The sequence below is a fragment of the Leptosomus discolor genome, chromosome 5, assembly GCF_034619465.1.
Source record: "Leptosomus discolor isolate bLepDis1 chromosome 5, bLepDis1.hap2, whole genome shotgun sequence".
NCBI classification, from domain to species: Eukaryota; Metazoa; Chordata; class Aves; order Leptosomiformes; family Leptosomidae; genus Leptosomus; species Leptosomus discolor.
In genome coordinates this window covers 32,071,192-32,098,957 of record NC_141395.1, presented here as the reverse complement: position 1 = coordinate 32,098,957, position 27,766 = coordinate 32,071,192, and the positions used below count along the sequence as shown (strand labels likewise).

General features: G+C 38.7%; 1 protein-coding gene across 2 annotated transcripts; it reads right to left on the bottom strand.

Annotated features, from left to right (window-relative positions):
- Positions 1-3,571: 3,571 nt before the first annotated feature.
- On the bottom strand, positions 3,572-26,828 carry SF3B1 (splicing factor 3b subunit 1). 2 transcript variants are annotated; one of them, XM_086466187.1, is made up of 25 exons: positions 26,771-26,828; positions 20,392-20,558; positions 19,001-19,102; positions 18,216-18,330; positions 16,285-16,364; positions 14,901-15,068; positions 14,507-14,741; positions 13,507-13,719; positions 12,985-13,106; positions 12,123-12,320; positions 11,931-12,032; positions 11,025-11,204; positions 10,498-10,584; positions 10,100-10,370; positions 9,700-9,845; positions 9,465-9,611; positions 9,195-9,320; positions 8,592-8,813; positions 8,157-8,339; positions 7,956-8,067; positions 7,750-7,870; positions 7,191-7,322; positions 6,042-6,314; positions 5,356-5,572; positions 3,572-4,053 (listed from the first exon to the last, which is right to left on the bottom strand). In XM_086466187.1, exons 1-25 carry the CDS (start codon positions 26,796-26,798, stop codon positions 3,895-3,897), a joined length of 3,906 nt encoding a protein of 1,301 aa, XP_086322313.1. In that variant the 5' UTR covers positions 26,799-26,828; the 3' UTR covers positions 3,572-3,894. The 2 variants fall into 2 exon arrangements, with proteins under 2 accessions (XP_086322313.1, XP_086322314.1); XM_086466188.1 differs by lacking the exons at positions 18,216-18,330; positions 19,001-19,102; positions 20,392-20,558; positions 26,771-26,828 and adding an exon at positions 16,678-17,012.
- Positions 26,829-27,766: the final 938 nt, after the last annotated feature.

The following is a 27,766-nucleotide window of genomic DNA, read 5'->3' as shown; positions in this document are numbered from 1 at the left end:
CTTAAGCAATCTCAGGTCTCTGAAAAAAGGTAAATTAACATTTACCTTATGTTTGTAATGATAATTGCCAATGCCTTTTAGGGTTATTTGCAAACCTTTACTTACTAACTCAACTCTGCCCCAAGCAGGAACTCGGGCTTGAAGTTCTGCTGTGATTTGGAATAATGCAAATGCATTTTTCCTTCTGGAGATACACATAAAACAGCATCACAGAAAATCTAGCATTTCAGAAACCTTCTGGCATCCTGTTTCCTTGTCTTGACAGGAACACCCTGACAAGCTCCATCTGACTCCTGCAATGACCCAGATTTCCAATCAGATCAGGAAATTCAATGTAAAAAGCCACTGAACAGGCTCCATCTCCACTTCACTGGGCTTAGAAGCAGCCCATGTAGCTCAGGCTGGGCAAGACCAGCATCAACCTTGCCAGTATAGCTATACTGTACTCCCTAGTATTTTCCAAAACAATTTAGACTTTGGCAGCTATATTCTTCAAGAGCCCCCTGTACCTGGCACTGTCCAGCCCAAGCAGAAGGAGAGGGCGAATTTTCCAGCACTGATTATTCATGCACCCAGGAACTGCTGCCATTGCAGGTCCAACAAACAGAGGCAGGGAGAATCTCTCTTCAGTGTTCTAATTGCCATCACAGCTACTGTGCCAAGATATCCAGGGATGAAAAGAAGTCTGAAACAGGAGGAAGTGTGCAGGTTTCAGTGCAGAGGATGAGAGGGGAGAGATACAGATTAGATAGATGCTATGAAAAAATTAGGTATAACCACAGTGGATTACAACTGAATCAGCCAGTAGGAGTGAAGGAGGTGTATGGGTGTGAAGTCACATCAGAAGAGACAGAGGTATAGGAGCAAGAGAATCCAACTACAAGTGAAAGTAAAAAGCTAGGAAACAATAGACCATTACCTTTTGCTGCTCTCAGAAAGTAGCGCAGACGAAACACACAAAAAAACTTCTCCCAACCTTTTAAGATTAGCATACCCTAAGGATAACTGCTAGCCTTGGCTAATTTTAGCCCCATCAGCTCAAGCTGTAAAGGGGCATGCTTTGATAGAGAAGTTCAGATTGTAAGGAAATGTAGGTATACACAACTGCCATATTCCTTTTTCCATTAAACAGGACAAACCAAAAAAAATCGGTTACAATCAAGAACCACATTAAGTTGTAAACCCAAATATTCTATACTAGGAAAAGCCCAAGGCAGTATTGCTTACTGCAGTATAGCTTATGATCTCTTAATTCACTGCCCCTTTCCAAATGTATAATTGTAATTGATTAAAAAATAAAGTACAAAAATCACATACCTTTTTTTTTTCCTATAGGTCCCTCCACCTCATTCCACATACCAGATGAGCCTGTTCAGAAGAATCAGGGCTGTCAGTGAGGCTTTTGTCCATAGTTTCTTTTGCAATTCACTGACAAAGTTAGGAGCTGTATGTAAATCCAGAAGGGGGGTGGGTGGAGCTGGGAAGGAACACTCGGTTCCCTTTACAAAGAAACCTAAATAAGGAAGTTGAGACTCTCTGGACATTCAGATTTTATGCTCATACCCATATTTACCAAACACTACACAGTAATTCTGTTGCAAGGTAAACTTCTCAGTTGCCCAGCCATGGCATGTCTCCCATTTTATAAACAAGCAGCAAAACAGCAGAAGTAGATCTTTTGTGGATGGATATCATACTAGTATATCTAGATAGTTACTTTTATTTCCTTCCCCAAAACTTTTTTGCCCTTGGGCAGAACAAAAGTGGAGGTTGATGCTCTCACATACTGTCCCCTTAATCTACCCATGCTATACAAAACTTGGTATGGTTGTTAAACAACACAGACAAAATTCTTTAGCAGCTGCTACAGGCTCCTAGAAAGTCACATCAGCATGCAACCCAGAGATAGCTTTTTCAGGTAACAGTTCCACAGATCCACAAGGGTCTCAGAAAGGAAAAAAAAGCCTACTGATGAAATTGCATATAAAGAATTGCACTTCAACACTGCTGTTTCAAACGCTATTTCATACCAGATACTCACGATAGCAAAAATCAAGTATGAACATTACAGTTTTACGTACAATTCTCTTTCATCAGACCTACTTCCCCTTTCCCTCTTTCTCAGGAAAGAAGAAAAACTGTTTGTATCTTCCTCAAAGAATTATGAAAGTACTTTTGAGATTGAGTGATGAGCTTGAAAGATACAAAAATGAGAACAAGCTGAAGTTGCTCCCCTCCATCTTATCAGAAAATGTTTACAATTTAACTTGTTTATAAAATAACTATTTTGCTAAGATACATCTAGAAATCATAAGCCATCATCCATTCCCACCTGTTTCAGAGCTAGTGGCTAATCTTTTGACTAGTCTCTCAGAACTCAGTGGTTTTTCTCAGCCCTGCACCCTCTCTATTGGCAGTTGCTTGGTCCTATCTTGCCAAACTACTGAAGAAATGAAGATGGCAGGCCATCTGTAATACAAACATTATCATTAAATGAGAAAACACTAGAAATAAGACTCGAATGCAAACATTACTCTCCAAGGGAAAACGTAACAAATTTTAGAATAAAGCACACTGCTGAAAAAAGTAACTTTTTAATTTCCTAACAAATTAGTACCTTCATAAACAAAGTGTCCCAAGTTGTTACTGTGTCACCCCAAGCCCCTAACAAAAAACTTAGGCCTTGAAAGGTAGGGTGGAGTTTTCTTATATGCTGAACAGCCAAAGAATCTCACATTTACGTAGAACAGCAGAGAGAAGTCAGCTAACAACATTGCACTGAACATGGTAAGATGGAACTTAATGACTCCACTTGAATCAAGGACTCTCAGAACAGCATGCCCGATAGCCAGCTATTACTTTTTGTTATCTTATAAACACACGATAATGCACAATACTACCAGAATGATTTAACGTTGTGTTCTATGTGTTTTACTGTCAGATGTCAGGATCTTTTTTTTAGTACACGCACAGAAGGAAAAATGCAAATGAAGAAATAAAATGCTTTTCTGATCTCAAGCTGAAGCATTTCCTACATCACACACACACACACACACACTTAGAAATTGCCTCATCTCAGGTGCTGGGGACAATATTTTCCTAGCTCTTTATAGGAATTACAGCACAGCCTTTAAATATTATTTGGCTTTTTATAGAGCCGTACATGCTAAAAGACATGCTAAATGTGATCAATATTCATAATTTGTGCAAATGATTTTACACATACCATTTACAAAAAACTGCTTAACTTCTGAAAATTTAACAAGCTAATCCATCCCACAATCAGGATACTGCAGATGAAGCAATAACAACACCAAGCAATTAAACACTATTTTTTCCATGAAAATAAACTGCCACTACTACAACCATCAGCCAGACTATATTATTGCATTGCTGCATGACAAAGATACACACATTAACTACAGTTTGTATGTTTTTCTTATTTATTCAAAAGCTAGGGGGATGACAAAAAGGATTAAAATGTTTAATGCCACCTATTTATTACATGAACAAATACTTAATCCAAAGGGACTCGTTTTACAAGCCCCTCTGTCCAAAAACCACACACAAATTAGTTTTTATACACAAATGTTTATTTCTCAAATAAACTTCCCCTTTTAACACAAGGAATGAAATCTAAATCTTCATAAAGATGAATCCAAAACGAAATCCCTCCAGTACATTGTAATCACTGTTTTCTTGGTCACTACTGGCTTTAACTGTTTAACATCAAAAAACAAGGACATATTTAAAAAAACATGCTACTGGATTCCTAGCTCTGTCTCTGACCAGCTCTATACTGATCGCCAATATTTTAAAATTTTACATCATCAAATCTGAAGCGTTTAACTGAAGAACAGATGTGCATTAAACACAAACAACTGAATAAGAAGATTATAAGATGTAATCAAGTTCGTAACGAATATAGGTGTTCTTTTCATCATTATAGATTCTTGGATAGTGTGCTATCAGAGCATCCTGTGATCCGATGTAGATTGAATTATAAATCTTCCAATAAACGTCTCTGACTTTCCTGGCAGGGTGAAACAAACCCTAGAAAACAGAACAGAACAGAACTTATTAAAAGCTCAAGATCTAATTGTCTGTTACTGAATTCAATCAAGTTCTGCATAAAAAGCATTTAAAAAAGAAAGTATAGTAACTAACACCACTTATAACGAAGAAGGTACACTGAATGTGACATTCTCCATTTTCCTGACTACCTAAACTAGCAAGTAGTAACAAAGCATTATTTTAAGACAGATTTTCTTTTCTTTTCTTCTGCAGGGAGAAATTCCACTGAATATATTTCTAGTTTTGTATTCTCCTTTTAAACCAAAAATTAAAACCTGCTGCAGTATATTTGGTTGTAACTAAGTTTTATCTTTGGCTCTGCTAATTGTGATTTGCAGAGAGCTGCATGAGATAAACTATAAGTAAACCTAAAAAACCCAAGCAGAACGCGGAAGCTCTAGAGAAAACAGTTCTGTATAATAAGAATACACAAGTACTATTTGCAAAAAAATACGCTGTGCAAGAGATTTTTCGCCTTCCTACTGATGTATCTTTATGCTGAGGTCCCTCAAATAAAAAAAAACAAAACCAAAAGAACACACACTGCAATTCTGTATCTACAAATAATTAATAAAATGCTGTCACATCTTCCCCACATTGAACTGTGTTACATTCATCCTTGCTTCCCACTTGTTATGTTGAGTTTAGATTCTACAGCGAACACAGCAAGAACCGTTAAGTGCAATTACACAGAAAAGGAGCCTTCAGATTTTACCGCCACATACACTTGACAGAAGCTGAACTGACTCCTGTTGATCTAATGGTATAAATTCTGACCAAAGCACTATTTTCTTGTGCTTCACTCTTACCCAGTTTTAAATGTCTTACTGTTTTTCTGGGCTAACAACAAATAATACTGATTTAAGATTAAGCCTATCCTCTTGTTTATTTATCTCACTTGTAACTTGTTCCCATAACCCCTTGCACACTATTAATTTATTCCCCAGTCATTAGTATCCTCAAAATTTGTGAGATGCTTTCATTTTACAAGTCAGAGTGACAGGCTATTTTAGCCAATTTATATTCTAAGTTACTTGCTACTTCTATGCAAGTTACTCAATGTAATCTGCTACCTCACAACACCAAAATCTCTGTTTACTGCATATTTCAACTACTGAAGTTCCCAGTACAGAATGTCATGTTTAAAAAACACTTTAAAGAGATGAAAAGCCACACTGTTTTCCTTTGCTGGAAATCATCTTCAAGACTTTTTCGCCTCCTGGAAAGCAGTCCTGCCTGATAACTGCTGTCTCTGCTATCCCAGCATACGCAAAGACATACCTGTAAACAATACTGCAACATTCTGCAGGGACCAATAGCAACTCTGAGGCCTTCCAGAGCTCCCATAACTGCCTGAATGACATGAGGAGAGGTTTCAAACACGTTAGGCCACACGTAATTTAACAAATGGTTAAGAGAATCTTCACAGCCAAACCCATAAACACCAAGAGACATATGTTGCACCACAGCACTGGCTGTTTGTCTGTGTACAAGATCCCTGCAAAGAGAACAATGGTCTGTTAATAAATTATACTTAGAAGCAACATAATTGGACAAGCACAGTATTTCTTTTCAATTACACTTTTTTGTAAAGCACTAACAACCCATATTTAGTGACAGCAAGAGGCAAACAAAAATCAGTAAATTAAAAAAAAGTTTTCTGACAAATTACTGTGCTCTAATTGCGCAACAAATGTACTAATAGAAATTATCAAAAGCAGTTTGAATGTAAGTCTTGACTCACTTAAGATGTTTGTATCATCTTAATCTTCAGAAGTATTAGTAAAATAGGAGGATATTATATTGTCCAAATTATTTGCAGACAAAGGCCTCCAAATTATGCTGATCACTTAACATCTTTAGCAAACAGGAACAATATACCTATTTGCTATTGTTAAGACCCACCTATACACTTAAACTATATCACTACGGCTAACCATACCATAGATAGAGGGAAGTGCACTCACCTGTCCATTAAAGCATCTTCAAGCAATGGTGTAACAGCATAAATGTAATCTTTTCCCATTTCTCCAATATATTCAAACAGGAAAGAAAGAGATTTTAACACACCATTCTGGACGTTCAGTTCTGGAACTCTGTACTCATTCATGAGTGCAGGCAGCACTGTGAAAGGTGAGCATGTTTCAGCTACAATAGCAATTGCTACTGTAGTACATACTCTGTTCTGCCTTTCCTGTACTTTCAAGTTATTTAGCAGTGTAGCCAATACATCGTGAGGTCTGGAAGAAATAACATGAGTGTCCATGTCAATAGGTTCAGTGAGCATTTGGAAAAAACGAGTCAAGTTTCAAACAGTAAGTGTCAGAAAAGCATGGCTTGGCCCTTAAAAGAAGTTTAGATAACTGGGAAACAACATAAAGCACAAAACTGTAAAACAGATTAAGCAACTGCATGATGTTATAGTCACAATCAACATTTTTTACTTTCTCTAAACTTAGCTTTTTTCCTGACTTCTGTTCCGACCCTTGTAAACTCTGAAGGATAGCAGTAGCCTCCCCACTATCACTCTGATTCTACAGGCAACTACAAACTTGTATAAAACCATATACATTGACAGAGATCAGTAATGTCCCGTATAGATAAGCACAGCTACAGCATTCCTTGGTTGCTTGCTGTATCTGCATTAAGTCAGAAATCAGTCACTTATTTAAGAACATGCATAAAGATGGGAATTGTGCTTCATTCTACAATTGCTGACTTGCAGTATCACCTTAGTGCTAAGAAATCCTTTGTAAATCAATAAAAGTATTGGTTTGGGGGAAAATAAGAGGAGAGAGATTAAGTATTTAAAGGAGAGTTTATGAAAGAATACAGAGGGTCTGAATGCATACCACAGGATCAATAATTCATGAGACAAACAGCTCTTACTATGAAATTAGACTCAAACCTTGCTAGCCTACAAATTTAGTTCAAAAGTGCAGCACCCTATGTTAATAAAGAACAGGTGACTGTATTCTCCTTCCAGAAAATGAGTAAAATCAAGTCTACCCATTTAACATGCTCAATGTAGAGAAGTTTGAATACTTCTCATCAGAAAACTCACAATCATCACTGCGTTCGGTTACTATGTATGGACAAGCATTAAACCAACTCACCCAATAGCTTTTGCAATATAACCAAAAGTGTTCACTGTGGCTCTTCGGATAGCTTTCTTGTGAGCTTTTAATAATTCAAGCAGTTCAAAGCAGATTCTCATCCATTCTCTTGCAGAAACATATTCTGCACCTCTGAAAGACAATAAAGTGACTCCCTCCTTCTTCAGTGATAAGTTTTTAAATAAACCCACATAAATGGCAGCACCTATTAATTTGCTATCAACAGAGGGATACTGCTTAAGCAACATCCTTAACTAGGTATCTGTTAACATCAGACCTTCACTGGTTAACAGTGTGCTCAAAATTCATTATATTCTATGAATTCCAAGTTTGCATAAACGGACAACATACTACTTACAAAGTATTTGGAAAACAATACAATTGCAACATGTTGAACAGGCCATCTGTTAAATACCTCATCTTAGGCTTTATGCACAACTTAAGAAACATCAAGAGATACGACACTAAATACTCAGATGCAAACCTGATACTCAACTTCATCTTTTGCTACAATAATTGGCCACACAGAAGGTCAAATATTTTATCATTGTCAGCTTACCGGTCTGCAATGCGCCCAACAAGATCAATACAATTTTCCTGTACTTTCTCATGTCTGTTCTTCAAAATAGGTGTAAGCCGTGGCAGCAGGTCTTTGATTGGTGGTGTCATCTTGTGCATACCTATTGAATTCAAAGAGGTGTATTTAGTTTCAGATGTCTTTTCATTTTGCTCTCGAGCAGCCGTGTAATCAATACACAAACTTACCTATAACATTCACGATAGCCTTAAGTGCTCCGAGTATGCTGCCCAGTACTTCAGGATATTCTTCACCCAGGTACTCATACAACACAACACCCAAGTGTCCCATCAGTTTTTCCTACAACCAAGTAAAAAGATTTAGAAGTTACTTTCCCCCCCCATTACTATGACCTACTACATCAAAACTGGTAGAAGTAAATACAATACCTCTTGACAAGTCTTCATGACAACTGCAGTACGAGAGATCAGGTCAGCAGCCTGCTGCCTAACTTTAGCCGATTTGTTGTTCAAACGCCACAGAACTGTACCACAGATCTGTGGCAAGTAGGGCTTAACTCTTTTGCCTAGAGCATTAACCACTGTGCCAAAACCATTCAGCATCACAGAATCCTGAGTGTAAAAACAACAAAGAAAAATCAGACCAAGAGGGACACTACATTTTCATTAAACGTGACATCATCTAAAATAGCTACTAAAATGCTAACAACATCCCAGAGCTTGTTTCCAGATTTAATTGATTAGAGCACTGACATCTCAAAGAGGATTCTAAAAATCTAACTTGGAATCCTACGTTTCTGTATAATGAACAGGGAGCTAGCTTACAATTAAAGTGAACTAAATACTAAATACCCTTGGCCATACCTCTGTGGTCTGTTCCTGAAAGGCGTACAAGATGCCATCAATAAGTTGTTCTTCCAGTTTATGATCGATGTCTGCTGCCCCCAGATTTCCCATGATCTTCTCAATTGTTTCCATGACCATTTTTCTGTACTGTTCAGCCTCATCTTTCAGATCATCCACAATTCTAGAAATAATTTCTGCTGCTCCAACTTTATTTGCCAGCTCCACGGTTGTATCAACCAACTGAAATATACAAATGTTAAGTAAGCAAGCATTGTTAAAATCCACTTTCTACATCTTGAAAATTAATTTCCCTAGTCTGAAGAGGAGAAACAGTATCATGCATGTTAAGCCCACTACAGTTTTTACCTTTAGAAATCACCAAATGTTTTAAACAATACAAACGGGGTGAACTACCCTACCCTACAACTGATGTAGACTCGTGTTCACAGAATGTAAAGTGTCTGAATGGGCTCCTGAGAAGCTGAGTGTTCTAGCTATGCAACTTCTAAATTGCTAGTCCAAATAAAATTCAGTTTCAGGACAAACAAGACAAAATTAAGCATCTAGACTGAATGAACATTCTAATGTGAATAATTTTCCAACTAAAAAAAGATAAAATACCTGTCTGTAATTTCTTCTGTCCAATGCCATTCTGTGCTGCCAGAAGTGTTTGAAAAAAGGTGGCAAGATTTCTGTTTTAATGTAGTTTGCTTCAACACCATCCGTACCGCAACATTGCTTTACCACCTGACAGGAAATAAAAATCCAACAATTTTAATTCTGTAGAGGGTTTGGGGTGGTTCAGTTTTTCTTTGGTTTGGGTTTTGCTTTTTTAAGAAAAGGAAAAACAAACATATTCGCTATTAGTGCTAAATAATCATTCTCACATACCTTCAACACAATTTTTTTCATCTCTTCATCAGGAGACTGGAACTCTCTGATAAGGATTAGCATGACTTCTCTGGTGTAATAGTTTGCATACTCAGCATCCATGAGTGGAATCAGATAACCAATAGCCTTCAGAAAGGCAGCCAAACCCTATTTAAATGCAAAAATATGGCTCTAATAAGTTACAGAAGATACACATTCATTTCAGTTCAAACGAAAGGAAGTATTTTAAATATACCTTTCCTCTGTGTTGACGTATACCCTTCCATAAAGGCTTCAGAACAGAATCAAATGACTCAATGCCATAGGGAGTAGCTGCCTCAGCCAACGCAGCAATAGCCAAAGCACTGATGGTGCGAACTTTCTGCTGCTCATCCACAAGACCTGCAAAAGAAAAGTGTTTAGTACCACTTCTTGAACTTCTTGTGACTCAAGTTCAAAATAGCAAAAACAGAGGTGCAGTATAAAAGGGATTAACTTGTTTCCAGGAAAACTGAACCACCATTTCTCTTTCAGAGTCAGCTGAACTGTTTCTCAGCGTCAAAACAACACATAAAACAAGGATCTTACTATCACTGTGCCATGAAAAATTTTCCAAACGTGAAGTGAATAAAAAAATCTGGGAAAGCAGAACTTACCATGTTCAATAATTTCAACCAAGCTCCTGAGGTGAGGCAAGATAGCACAACCCATAAGAATAGCAATCTGCTGTACAATCTTGATGCCAGTATGCCTAGCCTGCCAGGATTTTTTGCTTTTACAGACAGCTTTCAAGAAGGGTAACAGAGAAGGAATGCCCAAAGCTGAGGCAACGACAGCAAAGGCTCGAGCTGTAGTATTTCGGACATATTCATCCATATTATCAATATCAGGTCGCATTGTGGAGATCATTGTTGCCAAACCAGCAGCCTGAAAGAAAAACATACAAAACATACCAATTGATTTATGAACAGTACAGTCAATTCTTCTGCCATGCCTATAAACATGCAGCTATATGTAAGCTAACTCGGTGCCTTAGTGAAGGATGGAACTTTACCTTAGCCAAGTTTGAAATAATTTCTCTGCCTTCCACCCTAGCATAGTAGTCTTCATCAATCAGCAATGGTTCAATGACAACAAGGATCTGAAAAAGATGAAGTATTTCCTTTCATTAACACTTTCGGTAGTATTTCTGGCCCTACAAGATTCCATGAAACAGAGATGATTCCACAAATCCAAGTTTAAAGCTTTATGATGACCAGAAAAAAATTAAGTCTACCGTGCTCTTTTTACAGATCTTTGTCTCTAAAAGATCTGGCCCAGAGATACTACCTAGATCGGGTAAGATCCCCTTCCCACTCCCGAAGGGTGCATATATAATTTTTACCTCACACCTTAACACTATAAAGCCACACTTTGATCACACTACAAGAACTTAAAGTGTGGCTTAAGACGAAACATGAGAGCCAGTTACATTAAACACAGACTGTATCATCCTCTTCTGATACACAAACAAAACATACACTTCCCCCGGCAATAATCAGAAAAAGCAAATCAAAGATGAAATAGTAAACTGCAACAGACCTTGTGTACATATGGTCGGACCAAGTCATCCAGTTTGTAAAGAATTCTGTCAATCACTTTGACAAGCAAGTGACGCTCCTGATCTTCAAGAGTTGGCGACATCAGCAAGGGCAGAATCTGATTAAACAACGGCCCTGCTCCAAATTCACGAGCTTTATCAGTAATTTGTCGCAACGCAGCCTAAACAAAACCAATCAGTTAAACTAAGGAAACAACACTGAACAATTACAAAACAGGTAGATATTAACCAAGTTAAAATGTCATTCACTGTAACCACAAGCTTCAAAATACTTGCTCCTACCAATGCAAAACTCTACTTCAAACAATTTTATGCTGATCTGTTTAAAAACTAATGCATGAAGAGAAAGACCCTGATGTTAGCTCACAGATGTTCAATTTTCAAGAAGAGTATGCTCCTGGCCTAATACTAAGAATGGCTCCATCTGAAAAGCAGCTTATACAGCACTTACTTGCATATAGGCAGCTTGCTGCTATGTTCAACTTAGAGCAAAACTGCATAAAAGGCTGCTAACATATTGCATACTGTGTAAGGCTGAAACTTAACTAAGAGCCACACTGTTAATTTAAGTGTAAGAAGCAAAACTCAGAATATTATGAAGTCCTGTAAGCAAAAAACACTATAAATCTGATTTCTCATAACAGTAAAAAAAATATTATAGAAGCCATATGCTATTTAGTCACTGATATTACTGTACAGCAATACTAAATTACATTGAATGACAAAAAAGCCACACAGATGTAGAAGTGGAAGAAAGCACTAAACAGATATCAAAGTTTAGGAGATCATCCTAAAGAGAATCCCACGGACAACTGAAACTAAACCTGAAAAAAATGCAGATTTTTGAAAAATTAAATTACATAAATGCACCTGACAATTCATCTTACCTTCCTCATGGGAGGTGTGCCATTCTTTATTTTCAGAAGTAATTTCATTATTTTTCTCTCCTTCTGCTCTTCTGGGCTCAGAGTTGACTCATCAACATCAACCTACAAATAATTCCAGACAAATAAATACACATTGCTACATATCCAAAAGAAATCAGGAAACTTTATCAGTATGAGTAAAATCTCATTTACCAGCAGTTTATCAAAGTACTGGATATCATCTGGTTTCAGGAACGGAAGATTGCCAGATGGCTGGTCATTAACACTCTTCATAGTCCGGTCTTCTGTCTGCATGTGGAATCCAGTCATACCACCCAAAGGTGTTGGAGTTGCTGTAAGCTTACGAGCTGGAGTGCGAATAGGTACATAACCAGCTGGTGGGGGAAGAACCTACAGAAGAAAGAACAACATTTATCTTATCACAACAGATACAGAAAGAGGAAGGCATCAGATACAAAACATTACTAGACTTCTAGCTTCCATTTTATTTGTTCGGGAATTCATGCAAGTGTGACTGCCATACATTAGATGCCATGTTCACAGCAACACAAACAAATCCACCATGACAGTTTCCATCCATGCTTATCCTGTATTGACAATATTTCAGAAGAAAGCTCACTTCCACTGCTGAGAGCTTGGATAATAAACTTTGAAGCCTCTTCACAAAGTATTAAAGAAGTATTTCAGTATCTGTATCAAGACAGCGTACTTGCAGACTTAGAATTTGTGACTCTATGTTTTTCTACATCTGGAGTTAGTATTTTTATCAATCCATTCAGAGCTCGCTTCTGGCCCTGACAGGCATTCCCAACATCGAGCAGCAGAGTAACAACTGACCTTTGAGATCACCTTAATCCTCCCTTTCTAACGGATTTACACTCAATCAGTAACAGAATCGAACAAACATGTACAAGCAATAATCAAAACTTAATGGGAAATATTCTATTTCTGGGACAGCTTGGTTTAAAAAAAAAAAAAAAAAATCAATATCCCTTGGCACAAAAAAGAACCCCAAACAATTGTGGTTTGCTGTAGTTTAGTCCAGATGAATTACCTTATATCCTTCTGGAAACATAGCATCCAACTCTTCATCAGAAAGTGGTCTGTTTCTCTCATCAATTTCCCTTTCCCAACGCCAAGCCTGCAGTTGTTCAGGAGTCATGCTCATGATATGACCTACAGTCAAATAAAAAAAAAAATAAAGGAATTTTTTTTTTAAAATCTTCTGTATGTAGAAGATGACGACTTTTTTGGTTAACCTTTAATTGCTCTCTTGAGCCAAAGTTCCCACAGTATTTGAAATCTGTAGCCAGTAAGATATCAAACTCTTAAGAGAGCCTTTTATCAATTTTTTACCAACTAAATTGAACAAGAACAGACACAGAACCTTAGTCTTGATTCCCCTTCAGAACTGAGTTGCTGTGGGCATTAAAAATGGTAAACTGCACATATACTGACTGCTTTCATAGAGGCAGGAGAAGACGTCAGGCAGAAGCCTATTTCAAAATACAATATAAAGGTAAATGCTTCATTCCCACAAATGAAAGTGAAGCCTTAGAGAACAGACTGGGCTTACCTGGTGTAGGAGTTGCCATGTTCATAGCTGGTGTACCAATGGGTGTTTTGCCAGGTGTCAGGACAGGAGTGCTACCACCCATCTGGCTAGCAGGTGTTTCATCCCATCGTGACTTTCTTTTACTCGCTCCTGGAGTTGGTGTCTCACCAATGGAGTCACCACCTCTATCTGTACGAGGTGTCTCAGCCCATCCACTGCCATGTCCCGGAGTATCTAAGGAAAAACAGAACAATTTTTGCTGGAAGTACATACTCAAACTATAGTATCAATAACCAACCCCACCTTCAGTATCTCGTCCTCATGTCTACAGAAATCAACAAGTATCAAATAAACATATACACTAGACAAAAAGTAAAGACTACTGTGGTGAATATTGAAAAAACACAGACATGCTAAAAGCATCCAAGAACTTCATTTTATGAAAAAAGAATGTGATCTTCTTGCTGAACATTACCATAAATAGATAAAATCCTAAAAAAAAAAACCTACAAAAGAACTCAGATATTCTAAAACTTGGACAAACAAAGTGGGAGTACTCCATGTACTCCCTTAACAAAAGCATTAAGGAACAATGGTGTTTCACTGTTCTCTGACACATGAGCCTAATTCAAACTACGCAAGTGAGAAAATGCTTCCGAAACTTGTTTTAAGGCTAACCTCTTCAAAAAAATTAAACTTCAAAACCAACACACACAAACGTATCTCAAAATGCATTGTGATGTGACATCCTTTACACATTAAAATCCCAACCTGCCAGAAATACCACAAAACTTTGATTAAATTTTTGAGTTGAGGTGCTTTCACAGACATGAGTTAAGCGAACAGACAGAACTCAACGCTACAAACTCGGACAAAACATCACTTCACATCAACCACTAGATGTCAGAATGTAACAACTTCTTCCCTGACTTCTGAATCTACTGTTCACTTAAGGTGGAAAAAATCCTATACAATTAACCACTCAAAACTTATTAAGTGCTTTCCAGTTTGTCATAAATACCTCTTTCTGTTTTAGGTGTTTCATCCCATCGATTTTTACGTGCACTGGAAGTGGCGCCTCCATGGCCTGGTGTTGCATGACCGGGTGTGTCCCGACCGGGTGTTGCAGCTCCTGCGGGTGTATGACTGGGAGTCGGATCCCATATTTTTGAGCCTGGGGTGGCACCAGGAGTTTCGCTACCCTTTGCACGGCCTGGAGTTTCGTCCCATCGCAGAGATGGTGTATGTCCAGGAGTCTATACAATACAAACCCACAAGTATTAATATCTCTCATACCATACAGTAAAACAGTGCTAGTTACTCTTTTTTAGTAGAGTAAGAAACTTCTGAAATTGAAGAGGATTAGCATTAATAATGTCTTCTGTAGATAACCTGACGAACACTAAGATTATTACCTCTGCTTGATCCCAACTAGATAATTTTTTAGGTGTAGCACCAGGAGTCTGATCAGCTGTCTGATCCCAACGCCGTTTGCGTTTTGAAGGTGGCTGAGATGCGGCTCCATTGACGACTTTAAGCTCTCCAGCTTTAGCTTTTTCAGCTAGTTGTTGCCTAATTTCCCTCTATTCAAGGGCAGAAAGGGACAAACACAAGAAATGGATTTCGTAAGAAGGCGTGTTCAGATTATAGCTTTAAAAGAGATTTTTCAGCCGTATCATACTTTTTTGTGCTATTTTTTAAGGGTTTGCTCAAATAACATACAATTACCTAGTCTTTTAATTTCAAGTTTCTTCTCTTTTCAATTTCTTCTATACTGACAGAGCAGCTACGTGTTTGGAGGGGCTGTCTGTAAATTGGTTTCTTACAAAAGCCATTATTACAACAAGTGCAAACACATGGAGAATTTTGAGTGCTATCAGTTTCTATCACCTATGTGTATTGCCTTAAAATCATTACACATCTGTTTCAAACAAGTTTCGTTTCAGTAAAGGTGGATGAGTTAGAAAATGTGTTCATGTGAGTTATATCCCACGACACAAAAAAAGGCCTGAAACTCTTATTTAAAATTCTGAGATCACATTGTTAAAACAGCACACGAACCCAGACTGTTTTTCACTTATCAGTGGATCCATAAACAGTAAGATTGTCAAAACTATGATCTAATTCCTCAATTAAGGTAAGTCAAGTAGGGTAAAACAATGTAAATCTACAGAGGTCATTTGAACTACAAGATCTTGCTCCAATTAACAAGATGTTCCTGTAGGTATTAGACAAGAAATTTGATTATATTACCAGTATCTTCTTACCAATTAAAATGGATTTTTAATAGCCATGAATAAAGTATGTACTTTTACTGGGGTTTTTTTTTAAATATATATTTAAAACAAAATGTCACCCTTACACTAGTTCTCAGTACTGCAATATCTGTTTTAAGGGCTTCAACAAAAGCCTTTTAAAACCTCCCTGGACTCCCTTTACACAAAGCTCACAGAAACAAGCATCTCTGACACTGAACAGCCCTCAGTGACTGTTATTTTGTCTCTCATCCTCTGAAAGAAAATGAACAATAGTCCAAACACTATAAAAAAATCCAGATTAAAATACATTGAGACTTTTTCTCCCTCCATTGTTTATGTATTTTACAGAACAATGTTTTTCAAAACTTTCATCTTTAAATTCTACTGACTTTCAACACACAAAGAACAGGATTTTCCAAAGAAAAGGACTTTCGAGTCAAGACAAAATGTCAACAGAATTTCCATTCCCTCTTTCTTAACATGCTTTCAAAGGCTGTAAAATGAAACTAAGTTAAAGTAGAAAACCCTCCACTCCACACACCTCTTCTTTTGTTAAATGCTGTTCACGCATAACATCCATGTACGTTCTGGCATTCATTTTAGGATCTGGTGTCTTCCCTCCTGCGGAAGAGAACAGCAACAGGAATGGAGCACAATGAGTACAGGATAAGCAGAAACTACTGACTTTTTCTATTGTCCTGCTCTAGTATTATATTATTCCATCATTTAATTTTACTTTTTGATTGAAAATTTTTAAAATTACATGTATCTTACGTTTATTCAGTTTGCTGATCAATTTAACCTGTTTGAACACAAACATAACTACTGCAGTTTCAATCAAATATTTTAAAGCCGATATAAATGGTAAAATGACAACACAGTTAAGAGTCTTCAGAAGTGATGGGTTCCTGGGTTGCTAATCCGGAATACGTACACTTTCGTGCCTTTGTCTCCATCAGCAGTTCTGACTTCAAGCAGCAGAATAGAAGCCTAGAAAATTATCTCTTTACCATTAGTAACACTTTGGAAAGATATTTATATTCAAAACATTACCTTGTGTAAGCTGTTAAATCCTAGTTGTTATCTGACTATAAATAACTATTCCATACCTAAGTAATGTTCAAAATGTTTTATCATTGAGACCCATTTATAAGTTTGACAAATCTGGACACATCTCCCAGATCTTCTAGTGTCATATTGTAAAAGGGCTTCATTAAAAAAAAAAAACAAACAACAAAACAAAACAAAAAAAACACCCCAAAAAACTGTGACGACACTTTCCCCCTCTTCTCTTTCAAGGTACAATTGTGATTGGGAGCTGAATGCAATACAGTACATATACCACCACAATGATACTCACAGGTAATGGGTTTTGTATACCATATGTTGTTTTATGCTGTGTATCTTGCATTAATTAAACTTTTAAATACTTTACAAGAAGCCCAACTGTATAAAAATGAGACTTGACAAGAAGAACACTTTTCTTTAAGAAAAATGTGCAGATTTGCTATACAAGTGGTATAGCATTATAATCTAGGGAAAAAAATAAACCTCTTAAACATTTCTATGCTGAAGATCATTGCCCAATTGGCTGTGTCATTCTGACACTAGCTTTGATAGGACTTTCCTTTGGAATACTTTTTCACCATAATCTACACAGGATGTGTTGAACTGCACCCTTAAGAATGCAGACAGGACTGGCATATAGCAGTACTGCTGTAGGAAAGAAATTAAGGACAGTTAGTATGGGCCTGTGAATTCTGACAATACATGTTTATATCAATTACAATTAAGCAAGTAAAATAATTAATATCCCTATTAATTCATGCAGGCTGAAATTCTCATTTGTAAAACCTGCAAAATAGCTACTCATTTTAAGCCAACAGGCACCTTATTGCCACATGTGAAACTCACTCACCTGAAGAAAGTTTCTGTCAGACCCGCTAATACCCCTTTTTCCTGACTTGCATTCTCAAATTATCAGAACAGACTTGAACTATTAGTAGTACCAAAGCCTTATAAACGCTTTTGTTTCTTTTAGCTATACCACCTAAGTTTACATAGGATGGTAAGAATTAGGTGCTCTATTTTGAGAACTAGCATTTCAAAAGCAGTAACCCTGTAAATCTACGACTTGGAATGAAAACTTTCAAGGTACTGAAAGAATTTGAGCACTCAATACACAAGTTGTTCCAAGCATAACGCACAACCCAAAACAAAATTAAAAGAGAAACCTTTAACCCTTTGTGTTTCTATGGCAATGGCTCATTATTTTCTTGTCCTTCTACCTGGAAAGAAAACTCGTATTATAAAGATGAAGAATATGGCATCTAGGTTTTCAACCAAATCTCTATGAAAAGGGGATGTTTAAAATAAAACTAAGTTTATAAGCATGCCAACAGAAATCAAAGGGCTAAAGACAATTAAGACATCAAATTTCATAAAGGGTATAGAAAAGTCAAAATAAATTACCATCTGCAAAAGGATCAAGACGCTCAGGGGAAATTATCATCATCCGCCTGTGCTTTTTGTACTCATCTTCCCGATCAGCAATCTTTTGAGGACGGTGTTCTGCAAAAGGATCATACTAAAAAGCGAAAAAAGCTTGTTAGTCACGTATGTACAAAGAACAGTATGAAAAGCGTCTGGTGACCATAAGCCTGTATTCATTTTCAGTGTTACTGAAAAGCCCTATTTTATTTTTCATCTCAACTATGCAGGAATGTCAAAACACTGGAATTTTATTTTTAACACAGAATTTCTTATGAAATAACTTCTGACTAATATTTACTATTTCAAGAAGTTCACTCACTTGTTACCAAAGCCTTTCATGCTGTCAACCTTTCCCCTTCTTTTTGCAGGGGGACTTAATGCTACTTTGTATGCTTTTAAATTTCACAGAAAAATACTCCAAGACTATAAAACCTGAGTGATTACATTTCCTTTACAGAAACAGAAGAATAAAGGACATTGTTTTCCAGTTATTTTCATTTTTGAAGTATCTGACCTATCAAAAAGAATTTTTAAATAGTTTAGTGTATATGCCCGCATTGCTTCTACATGCAAATGTGCCAATTTTTATCACCCTGTGGAATCCTAAACTAAAGTAGTAACAAGCTTACAGCAAAATTAAAATACCATAGCCCTTTACATACATCTTATACTTCCAGAAGACAAGACTTGGTCTCGAAAAAACTTTAACTTCTTTCCCCTAATATCTATAACAGTCTTTTATTGTGCCTTCAGTTAAGATGTACCTGTTCAGTAGACTGTGGTATGTCATTAAGCAATGCCACCGGAGCATGGTACCCTGGCTTCTTCTGGCCAAGCAAACTCGTAGAAGGGTAGTCATCATCATCCTGTCAGTAAAAAGACATGGTAAATTTGTCATGTTGGTATTATATTTAAATAAAAGAATGTCAAGTTAACATACTGTGACCATAGAAAATGGACAACTAGAATAGTTAATTCCAAATTTATGGCAATTTTTTTTTTCATATAGCTTGTTTTATTACTCCCGAACTGCTGAATCAGATAAACCTACCCCCATCACTGAAAAGGTAACTTTTTCTCTACAAGACTCAAGTATTCCGCAATACGCTATATTTAATCAAGCACGCTGTCTACACTAGTTACACAACAAGTCTGTATTTCATATTAGCACTACTGATATAGTGCCCTTGTTGGCATGTGAAAACTGGTGCACAGAAATTCAATTTTTTTCTTAAAAGCCAGCTAGATATAGAAAAAAAAGTCAGTAAATAACCCTACAAAAAAGCTTCAGAAACAGTGAAAAAATCAGAAATATATTAATGTCAATTTAGTTACGCCTTCTCTATCAATAGCAATAACAAGTACTCAGAATGTTTTGATAGCTATTTCCCCATAGGAATAGCCAGTTTCTGTGCAACCCAACAGAAAAACTGCTCTTAAAACTATGAACTGATTTCAGTGACACCCTGTAATGGAGATTTTTAATTGAGGAATTCTTACAAGTCTACAGATGACACACAGTACATCACTAAAAAAATATGTCAACTAGTACTAAACCTCCTTCCTCTTAAAAATGTAATTCACCCAGCGTAATATTCAGTTGCCTGTGTATTTACGGTGAGAACTGTAATTTCTCACTGTTCCTGCAACTGAAAATGTGGTCAAACATTAACATTAGAAATTAACATAAAGTAATCTTACAAGCAGAATACATAAGGAGGACACAATACAGTGAAAAAGTCAATTCTTAAAAATCGCTCCAAAATATGAAGTGAAGTAAAAACAGAAATCTTAAAATAGTCATTTAAGTTTGCTGGCCTAAGTTATATTAAGATTTATTTTTTTCAACATCATTTTTCATCTTGGCAGCAACAACAGAACCAAGTTGTTCCAGTCAAGGCTAACACTGATTAAGTACCAGGCCATAACTTTGTGCCTTCTGCTTGGGCCTACATGACTTTCAAAGCACAATTCATGAAGTACAAGCCAGACTTAGAACTTATGAGCTTCCTGGATAACACGTATTTGGACCAGTACGGCTTTCATTACAACAACGGCTTTTTACTTCAGCAACTGCTATTAAAAATTACTCAAAATTAATTCCAAAATACTTAGAATGCAAGCCCTAAACAAACAAATACATAAAATCACTTACATCTTCCAATTCAGTTGCTGCAATAGAAGTGACATATCCAGCAAACCTGCTGTCACTGCCACCATAAATTTCTTGATCATAATATCCTGTGGAATCAAGGCCTACTCCTTGAGCTTCATCAAGAGCAGGTTTTTTCCCTTGAATTTCTCGAATTTGCGCTTCAATATCTAGGGTAAAGACACACACACAAAAAATCAGGTCTTTTTACACATACACACAAAATGTAATACTCATATTACTAGGTACAGCAAACTGAGTTTTTCACCCAATTTCAAAGATTATCTCAAAAGAAATAAACAAACGTGACACAAAAACGATAAAGTCACAATGTTTATAAGCAACTTTTCCTTAAGTTGTAATATTATCCAGCACAGACTACTTCAATTATACAGCCTAAAGCAAACTACTCAAACCCACTCTTAATGTATCTCATCTTCCAACAAAGATAGTAGAGAAGGTAATTTACACCGCAGTAATATTTCTCGTGAATATAATCCTCTCATTAAAAAAGCCTTTCAAAATGTTATCACCAATTAACAAACCAATTTTGCTAATTGAAGCAAATCTGTTCAAAAGAGCTACTGCATGAGTTGTCAAATCCGAAAACATTTAAAACAACACTGTATTGTGTTATCTAACATACTGCAAAGCTGTCTTAACTTTCAACAAATTAAAAACCCCAACCCTCTAATATGCCACTAGATATCAAGTTAGCAAAAAAAAAAAAAAAAAGTTAGGACCAGTTTCTTTTCACTCTGGCACCTCAAATGTTACTTACTCATGACTATTCCTGCCTGCACCACCATCTTTGAAGAGTCTACTATTCTCCTGGCTAACAAAAAGCTTACCCTTCAATGAGGACAAATAGGAGCTTTGACATTCTTGTAATGTATGAGGGTCTGACTCTCATCAACTCTGGTGGCCATCTTTGACCTTAGAAATTTGGTACTTTTAGAAGGAACATTAACTTGTTAACCCAGAAAACAAGGAATCAAATTAAACCATGTTTTCCTCCCACCCATTGTAATACAACAAGAAGGTAAGTTATAGTAATTCAACTGTCTTCAACAAACATAATTGTGATGCAGGCATATTAAGGCACAGCTAACTCCACAAAAATTACTGTTTCCATCTAAATTTTATTTGATTCAATAGATATATAAAGACAATTATCCACACACTGTGAATTTCAGTAGATCAAACATTTATTTTCACAGCCAATAAAATACCCAAGAGTTGCATTTCATGCCTGAAGGAATAGCAAGGATCATGCTTGAGCAGGAGGGCTGGACTGTGTGGTCTCAAAAGTCCCTTCCAACCTCAACAATTCTGTGATTCACCCTCTCCCATCTGAAGCAGTATTGCCTGCTACGTTAGCTTGAAGGAAACTTGCCAATTTACAAAAGCTATAGAAAATTCTATAATCTTAAATCTTGACTATTCACTAGGTTTTTTTACAATTGTTGCTCATTTCAAGGACAAGGTTTTCTCACAGAGATATCTTGCAAAAGACACCATACCACAACATCTGCTAACAAACCTGGCAAAAATTAAGATTAGAATACTGTTTTCCAAAAGGTAAGATTATTGTTAATGCAAATTATAGGACCTGAGACATAAATGGTGGTGGTGGGACAGGTGGTGGTTTGGGTGCTTTTTTTTTTTTTTAAAAAAAAAAAAAAATGATTGAAAGACTGCAGATCAGAATTGCTTAGTTTAAGTTTAAACTTTCAGGCCTGTAAACTTCATGACTCACAAGTCAAGGCTGGGTCCTTTTCTTATCACAAACTGCCATTAAAAAACAAAAAAACAAAAACAAAACAAAAAAACACCACACCCCCAACCAAAACAAACCACCAAACGAAACAAACCCCAAAAAAACACTGTAAGCCAAATTATGCCTCCTGTACAAAGGCATGTTTTCTATAGAGGTAATCAAACACGTGGTTTTACCTGACAAATCTTTGCTCTACAGCTATGAGTGAGAACAGCTGGATTAAGTGTTCACATACAGCCTGCACAACTGGCAGTTACAAACACTGACTTCACTTTAAGCACAGTAAACCTGACAGCAAACCTACAATTCCTGCAGCGGTCTAGTGGGGAAAGAAAGAAACAGCAGAAGTATGTGTCTAAACTCACTGCAAACCCCATGCACAGAAGATACATGATAGTAGCTGATAAGTACAATCTTGCTCCAGCCAGTTAAGGGCTTCCATCAAACTTCTGCAGATAACTGGACAGTCACCTCTGTGTTACAGAAATTCCTGGTATTTGCCCTGACTAGAAGACGAACCTTATACTGCTGGCTGTGATCAGCTGCTGAATCCTGCCCCCAGGTACACCCAGCTCCCTCTGAAATCCTGCACAGCACAAGGGATTCCAGCGAGTCAGAACTCGAGACTCGTTGCTCCCCAATACACTACTTCCTGGAGAAGCAGCAGAAAGAAACTACTGCAAACTTACAGATCCCAGTCTTGCTCACAGAGGCCTCCAATCATCTTCAGAGGCATACCACACATATCCTGTTTACCAGTGCCATCTTAAGGCATTCCATTTTTGTGAAACCATCCTATGGCATGGTTATGGAACTAATACAACACAAAAACTTTTCTCACAGTGTTTAGTTATTTCTGTTTCTTCCAAAGAGCAGCTCAAGCTCCTGATTCCTTTTGGAGCCTGGTGCAATGCAGCACTGGGGTGAAAGGGCATACCTGAAGCTTGCTACCAAGGACAACGCTACTAGCACCCAGCGCTTTTAGAGTACAATGGCATTGTTTCTTATTTCTAAAGAGCAGTTACTAGAACAACAGACGGCCTCTTTAGTAGCATATTAATTAAGTCCTGATTTACATCCATAGCTGTAACCAACTTCAACACAAAAAAGCATACGGGTCTTGCCTACAATGCAAAAGCCTTTCCGTCATCTGTCCACTGCATCAATCTGACCATACAGCTTAGCCAAATAAAGCACCAGTAAGTACCCTGACGTGCAGGATGGACCACAGAGACTGGCCTGTGCATAGGCTCCCCCCCCTACTACCATCAACAGAGTCTGTTAAAACAATTGTGGGATTTCTGCAGCAAAAGCAGCAATACAAAAATATTTCCCTATTAAAGGTTCTTACCAACACTTTACATACTAAGGCCTTGTTCTCATTTTTTTTTAAATAGCTATATTTACTATATGAGGGAACAGATCTCATTTATTATTGGCCTTTTCCTTTAAATTACAATACTTCAACTGTTTGCAGACTAAGGAGCATTCTCATTTTCTTACAGCAAAACCTGCTGGGTTATCTATACTATAGAAGAAAGTCTGCATAGGGTCTATACAGTTAACAAACCCCCACCATAATTTTCAACTAATGCCATGCAGTCTCCGAGTGCTAGTTTAAATGAAGCACTCTGAAGAGGACACCCACCTGACGTGCCACCAAACCTCTTTAACCAAAACTCTGAAGGGTCTGTAGTCAGAGGTAGCCCGACTGCCAGTTTAGAAAGCATCACATATTGAGCTGGAAAATACTATTTTGACATTAAAGATGTTGACCTTCCTTGATCTAACTGGCACTTTATTGAAAAAGCTCACACCCTATTTAATACAGCACTTAAATACAAAGAGAATAAGAAAGAGTAATCGCAAAGCCTAAAAATACATTGTATAAAGCGAAGTATTTGTTTGATGATTTAGTCAACCAGGACACAAATAGAAACTTCAGTCAAATACAGAGAAACAGTACGAAGACTGAGATTTAATAAAAAAAAAAAAAAGGCGGGGTGGGTAATATCATATTGATCATTCCTTTTTCTGTCTTTTATTCTATTTAATATATTTTGGTACTTTAAAAGTAGTAACTTTAACATGCACAGTTGATTGGAAACATACCATAAATGTTAAATATTATTAAAGTCAACATACTTGAACTTGAAGTCACTGAAACTCTAGCTCACAGTCACATCATGACAGCCTTTCTCAAAATATACACTCCATTACGATACATGCAGTTCTACTTGCAACGTTTGGATTGCAAGACATTATTCAGCATGAAAAAAATAAAGAATCAGACCCTGTTCTGTAGTATTTACAGCGTAAGTAGCTTCTATGTTTTCGTGGCTTAGCATGTTCTTGCACATTTAGCTTGCCCTGTGCAGCTTTATTTCTAGCCACTTTAGCACTCTCATACATGTTAGGTCTCTCTATTATGTTTGGAGATGTCTTTGTTCTTTTCTAAGCAAAGGGAAAAAAAAAAAAAAAAGTGATGTAAATGAAAAACTACCTCTGACAGCATTCAAAACTCAAGCATTTATTGAGGCTTAACGGCCATCTGGCCAATGGCTTATAAGCTGTCATTTAAAACTTTACTTTCCAGACTAAAACAAAGAGTTCCTCCTTAAGCTATGTAACTGAAACAATCTCAAAATGGTTTGAGACCTCTTTCAAGTTGTGTCTTGAACACATCAATCAACAAGTATTTAAACAACAGTACAAAGATGTGAAAAATCTTCTAAGACAATTTTCTAACAAACAACTCAACTTGAAAAATCAGTCAGAACTGAAAAAAAAAAAAAAAAGATAGGATAAAACTCAGAAGGAAAATAATCAAGCTGTTCAGCCAATACCTCCATGTTGGGAAAGACAGAATAGCTTGATCACACCCAGTTATACATAATTTTTTATTTAACTACTTACATCCCCCCTCTTAAAACCTATTCTGATAGAACACTAATCAAAACACATGCAACTGGAAGCATATCAATGTTTTCATTAAAGTCAATGGATCACCATTTGCTTTGATAAATAAGCAATTTAAGCTTAAACCAACAACAATTCTACTATTTTATTATTAAAAATTCTTTCAATAATATGAGAGGCAGAACACTGCGATCGGTAATACTCACGTGGGTAGTATCTCACACAAGCTTTATGCATGTCACAGCATATAAACAAAAGACAATTTCTGTAATTCTACAAAAATGTTTGAGAATGCTAAACAATAAAATCAAATTAAATTTAAAAAAAAAAAAAGGTGAGGACAACAGCTTAAGCATTTCTTCATCCACAAACTCAAATTAGGTCTGAAGCATTAACAAGACTACATTAACCTCACTTCCACGGCAGATGCTGCCTCTCCATTTGAAGATTTTTCAGTACAAAACTTACCACCCCAAAGGTGATGAATACCTGGGCACCCTGCCTATGTCACAGCATATAACCACTGTCCAGAGGTAGTTTTTGATTAGTGAATTACGGATGTAAATTAACATAAAACACAGCAGATCACCTGTTATTCACAGAACTATGAATAAAAACCCAAAAGCAAAAACTATTCTCCCTTGCCTGAAGATATTTAAGAGCAGAGCACGCCACTGACAACATCCAAGAAGCTTTGATTCATGCTATAATAAAGACCTGGAAGCAGTAGTGAACACAAGCCACACAGCACCTCTGAGAATAACACACTGCCTATGAAAACCCTTGCTCATTAAAACGCTCAGAGACCAGTTTTCCTATGTAAACACCCAGCCGGCAGGAAGTCTCCGTGCTAAAACGGCAGTTGAAATGCTTGAGACCTCACACTGTTTTTCCCCTCCTTCGGGGCATTTTTCTCAGTGCGCACCACGTCGACACGACGCTTTGTAACAGCTCAGGCCATGCTGGCTTTCAGCGGGCAACACCCTTTCACCCTCCCTCTCCGGCCTCCTATTCACCGCGGACCCAGGCCAAAGGGCTCGCTCAAGAGAACAAACGCGTGTTACTGACATCTATGATGCGAAACGGAGGAGGCGTACAGCGCGATTTCAACTGAGCGCCTCTCGAGGCCTCAACGCGAGCGCCAGGAGGGGGCCGGGGCCGCGGGGGCGGGGAGGTACGTGCAGCGATCGGGAGCGGAGGCGAGGAGCGGCCCACGGGCGGCCTTCCGTGGAAGCGCGGCTCAGCCTCGGCTCCGTGCCGGCTGCCGGAAGCCCGGTAGGGCCCCGTGCCCCAGCGGCGCCGCCGGCGAAACCAGAGCGAACCGACACCACCCCCTCACCTACCCCACCTACCCCCCCGCGCGAGCCTGGCAGCCGCCCCCCGCTGCCCCCACGCGTGCACAGCGTTAGCCCCCGCTCAACCCAGGTTCCCCCCCGCCGGCCCCCACAGCCCCACTCCCTCAGCCCCCAAGCGGGAGGCGGCGGCCCGGGCATGGCGGTGACACAAGCAGAGACGCCATTACAAACAGGCCCGGCCCGCTCGCCGCGGGGCGAGCCCGCCCAGCCCCCGCCCGAGGACTCGGGCCTGACGCTGTCCAGAGCCGGGGAGAAAGCCAACTACAAGACAACGGCCGAGCACGCAGCTACAGTGAGCGCCACTGCGGGCGTTTTTCGGGCTTTTTACCTTCGTGTGTCTTGGCGATCTTCGCCATTTTGTCAAGCGCGAACAACGCCGAGACGGAACTGGCGCGGCCCCGCCACTTCCGCTACAAGGGGGGGGCGGGGGGGGAAGACCGAGAACTAATGCGCAAGCGCGGCTGTGGGCCGCGCCGCGTCCAGCGAAGCGCTGTCGCCTTACACAAGCGCAGTACCGGCGGCGAGCAGACGCCACTCTGTCGGCTGGGCAGTCCCTTGGGCCAGGGCTCAAGCCCTGCCCACCTCGTGATGGATGCCACGGCCAGCGAGTGACAGCGCGCCTGAGCGGCACGGAGGCGGGCGGTGGGGGGCGGGCGCTGAGGTGACCGGTAATGGTCAGTCCCGGACAGGGTGAGGGGGCGGTGGGCTGAGGGGCGGTCAGACCGGCGGATGGCGGGCAGCAGGGTGGTTACCAGGGCAACCGCGCTGCCGCGGGAGGAGGGGATGCTCGGGGCACTGCCCCGGGGAAGCAGCCGCCGGGAGAGGGGCACGGCTTGGAAGGGAGCTGAGCCACCAGCTGAGCCGAGTGGGGTGCAGCCGGCTGCCCTGCCCCCGAAGCGTTGTCCCCCTGCTGAGGCACGTCTTCCCACACCCTCTGGGTTTAAATGCGGCGGTGCCCTCCCGCCGTGCTTTTCAGGCCCGTTCGTGAGGGACAATGTCTTCTAGTGGCCTTCTGTGTGAGAAGCTGTTATGTATGAGAAAGCACAAGCACTTCAGTGCTTCTCTGTTATTTTGAGGCTAGAGGAGAGAATTTTTGGCATTCTTCCATTGTCTGGCTATGGCTACAAGCTGTCTTCTTCCCATTTGAGACACCAAAAGATAAAGACACTTCCAGCACACTGGGTGGACAGTCAAAATGCAGTCGTCAAACATGTAACTGTTTCCTGAAAACTTACTTCTCACAAATACTGCTGTCTTCCTGAGGGCTAGTCCCACTGGAATTTGGATGCTCCTCTATGTCTGCCAAATCGCTTGACCTTTGTTT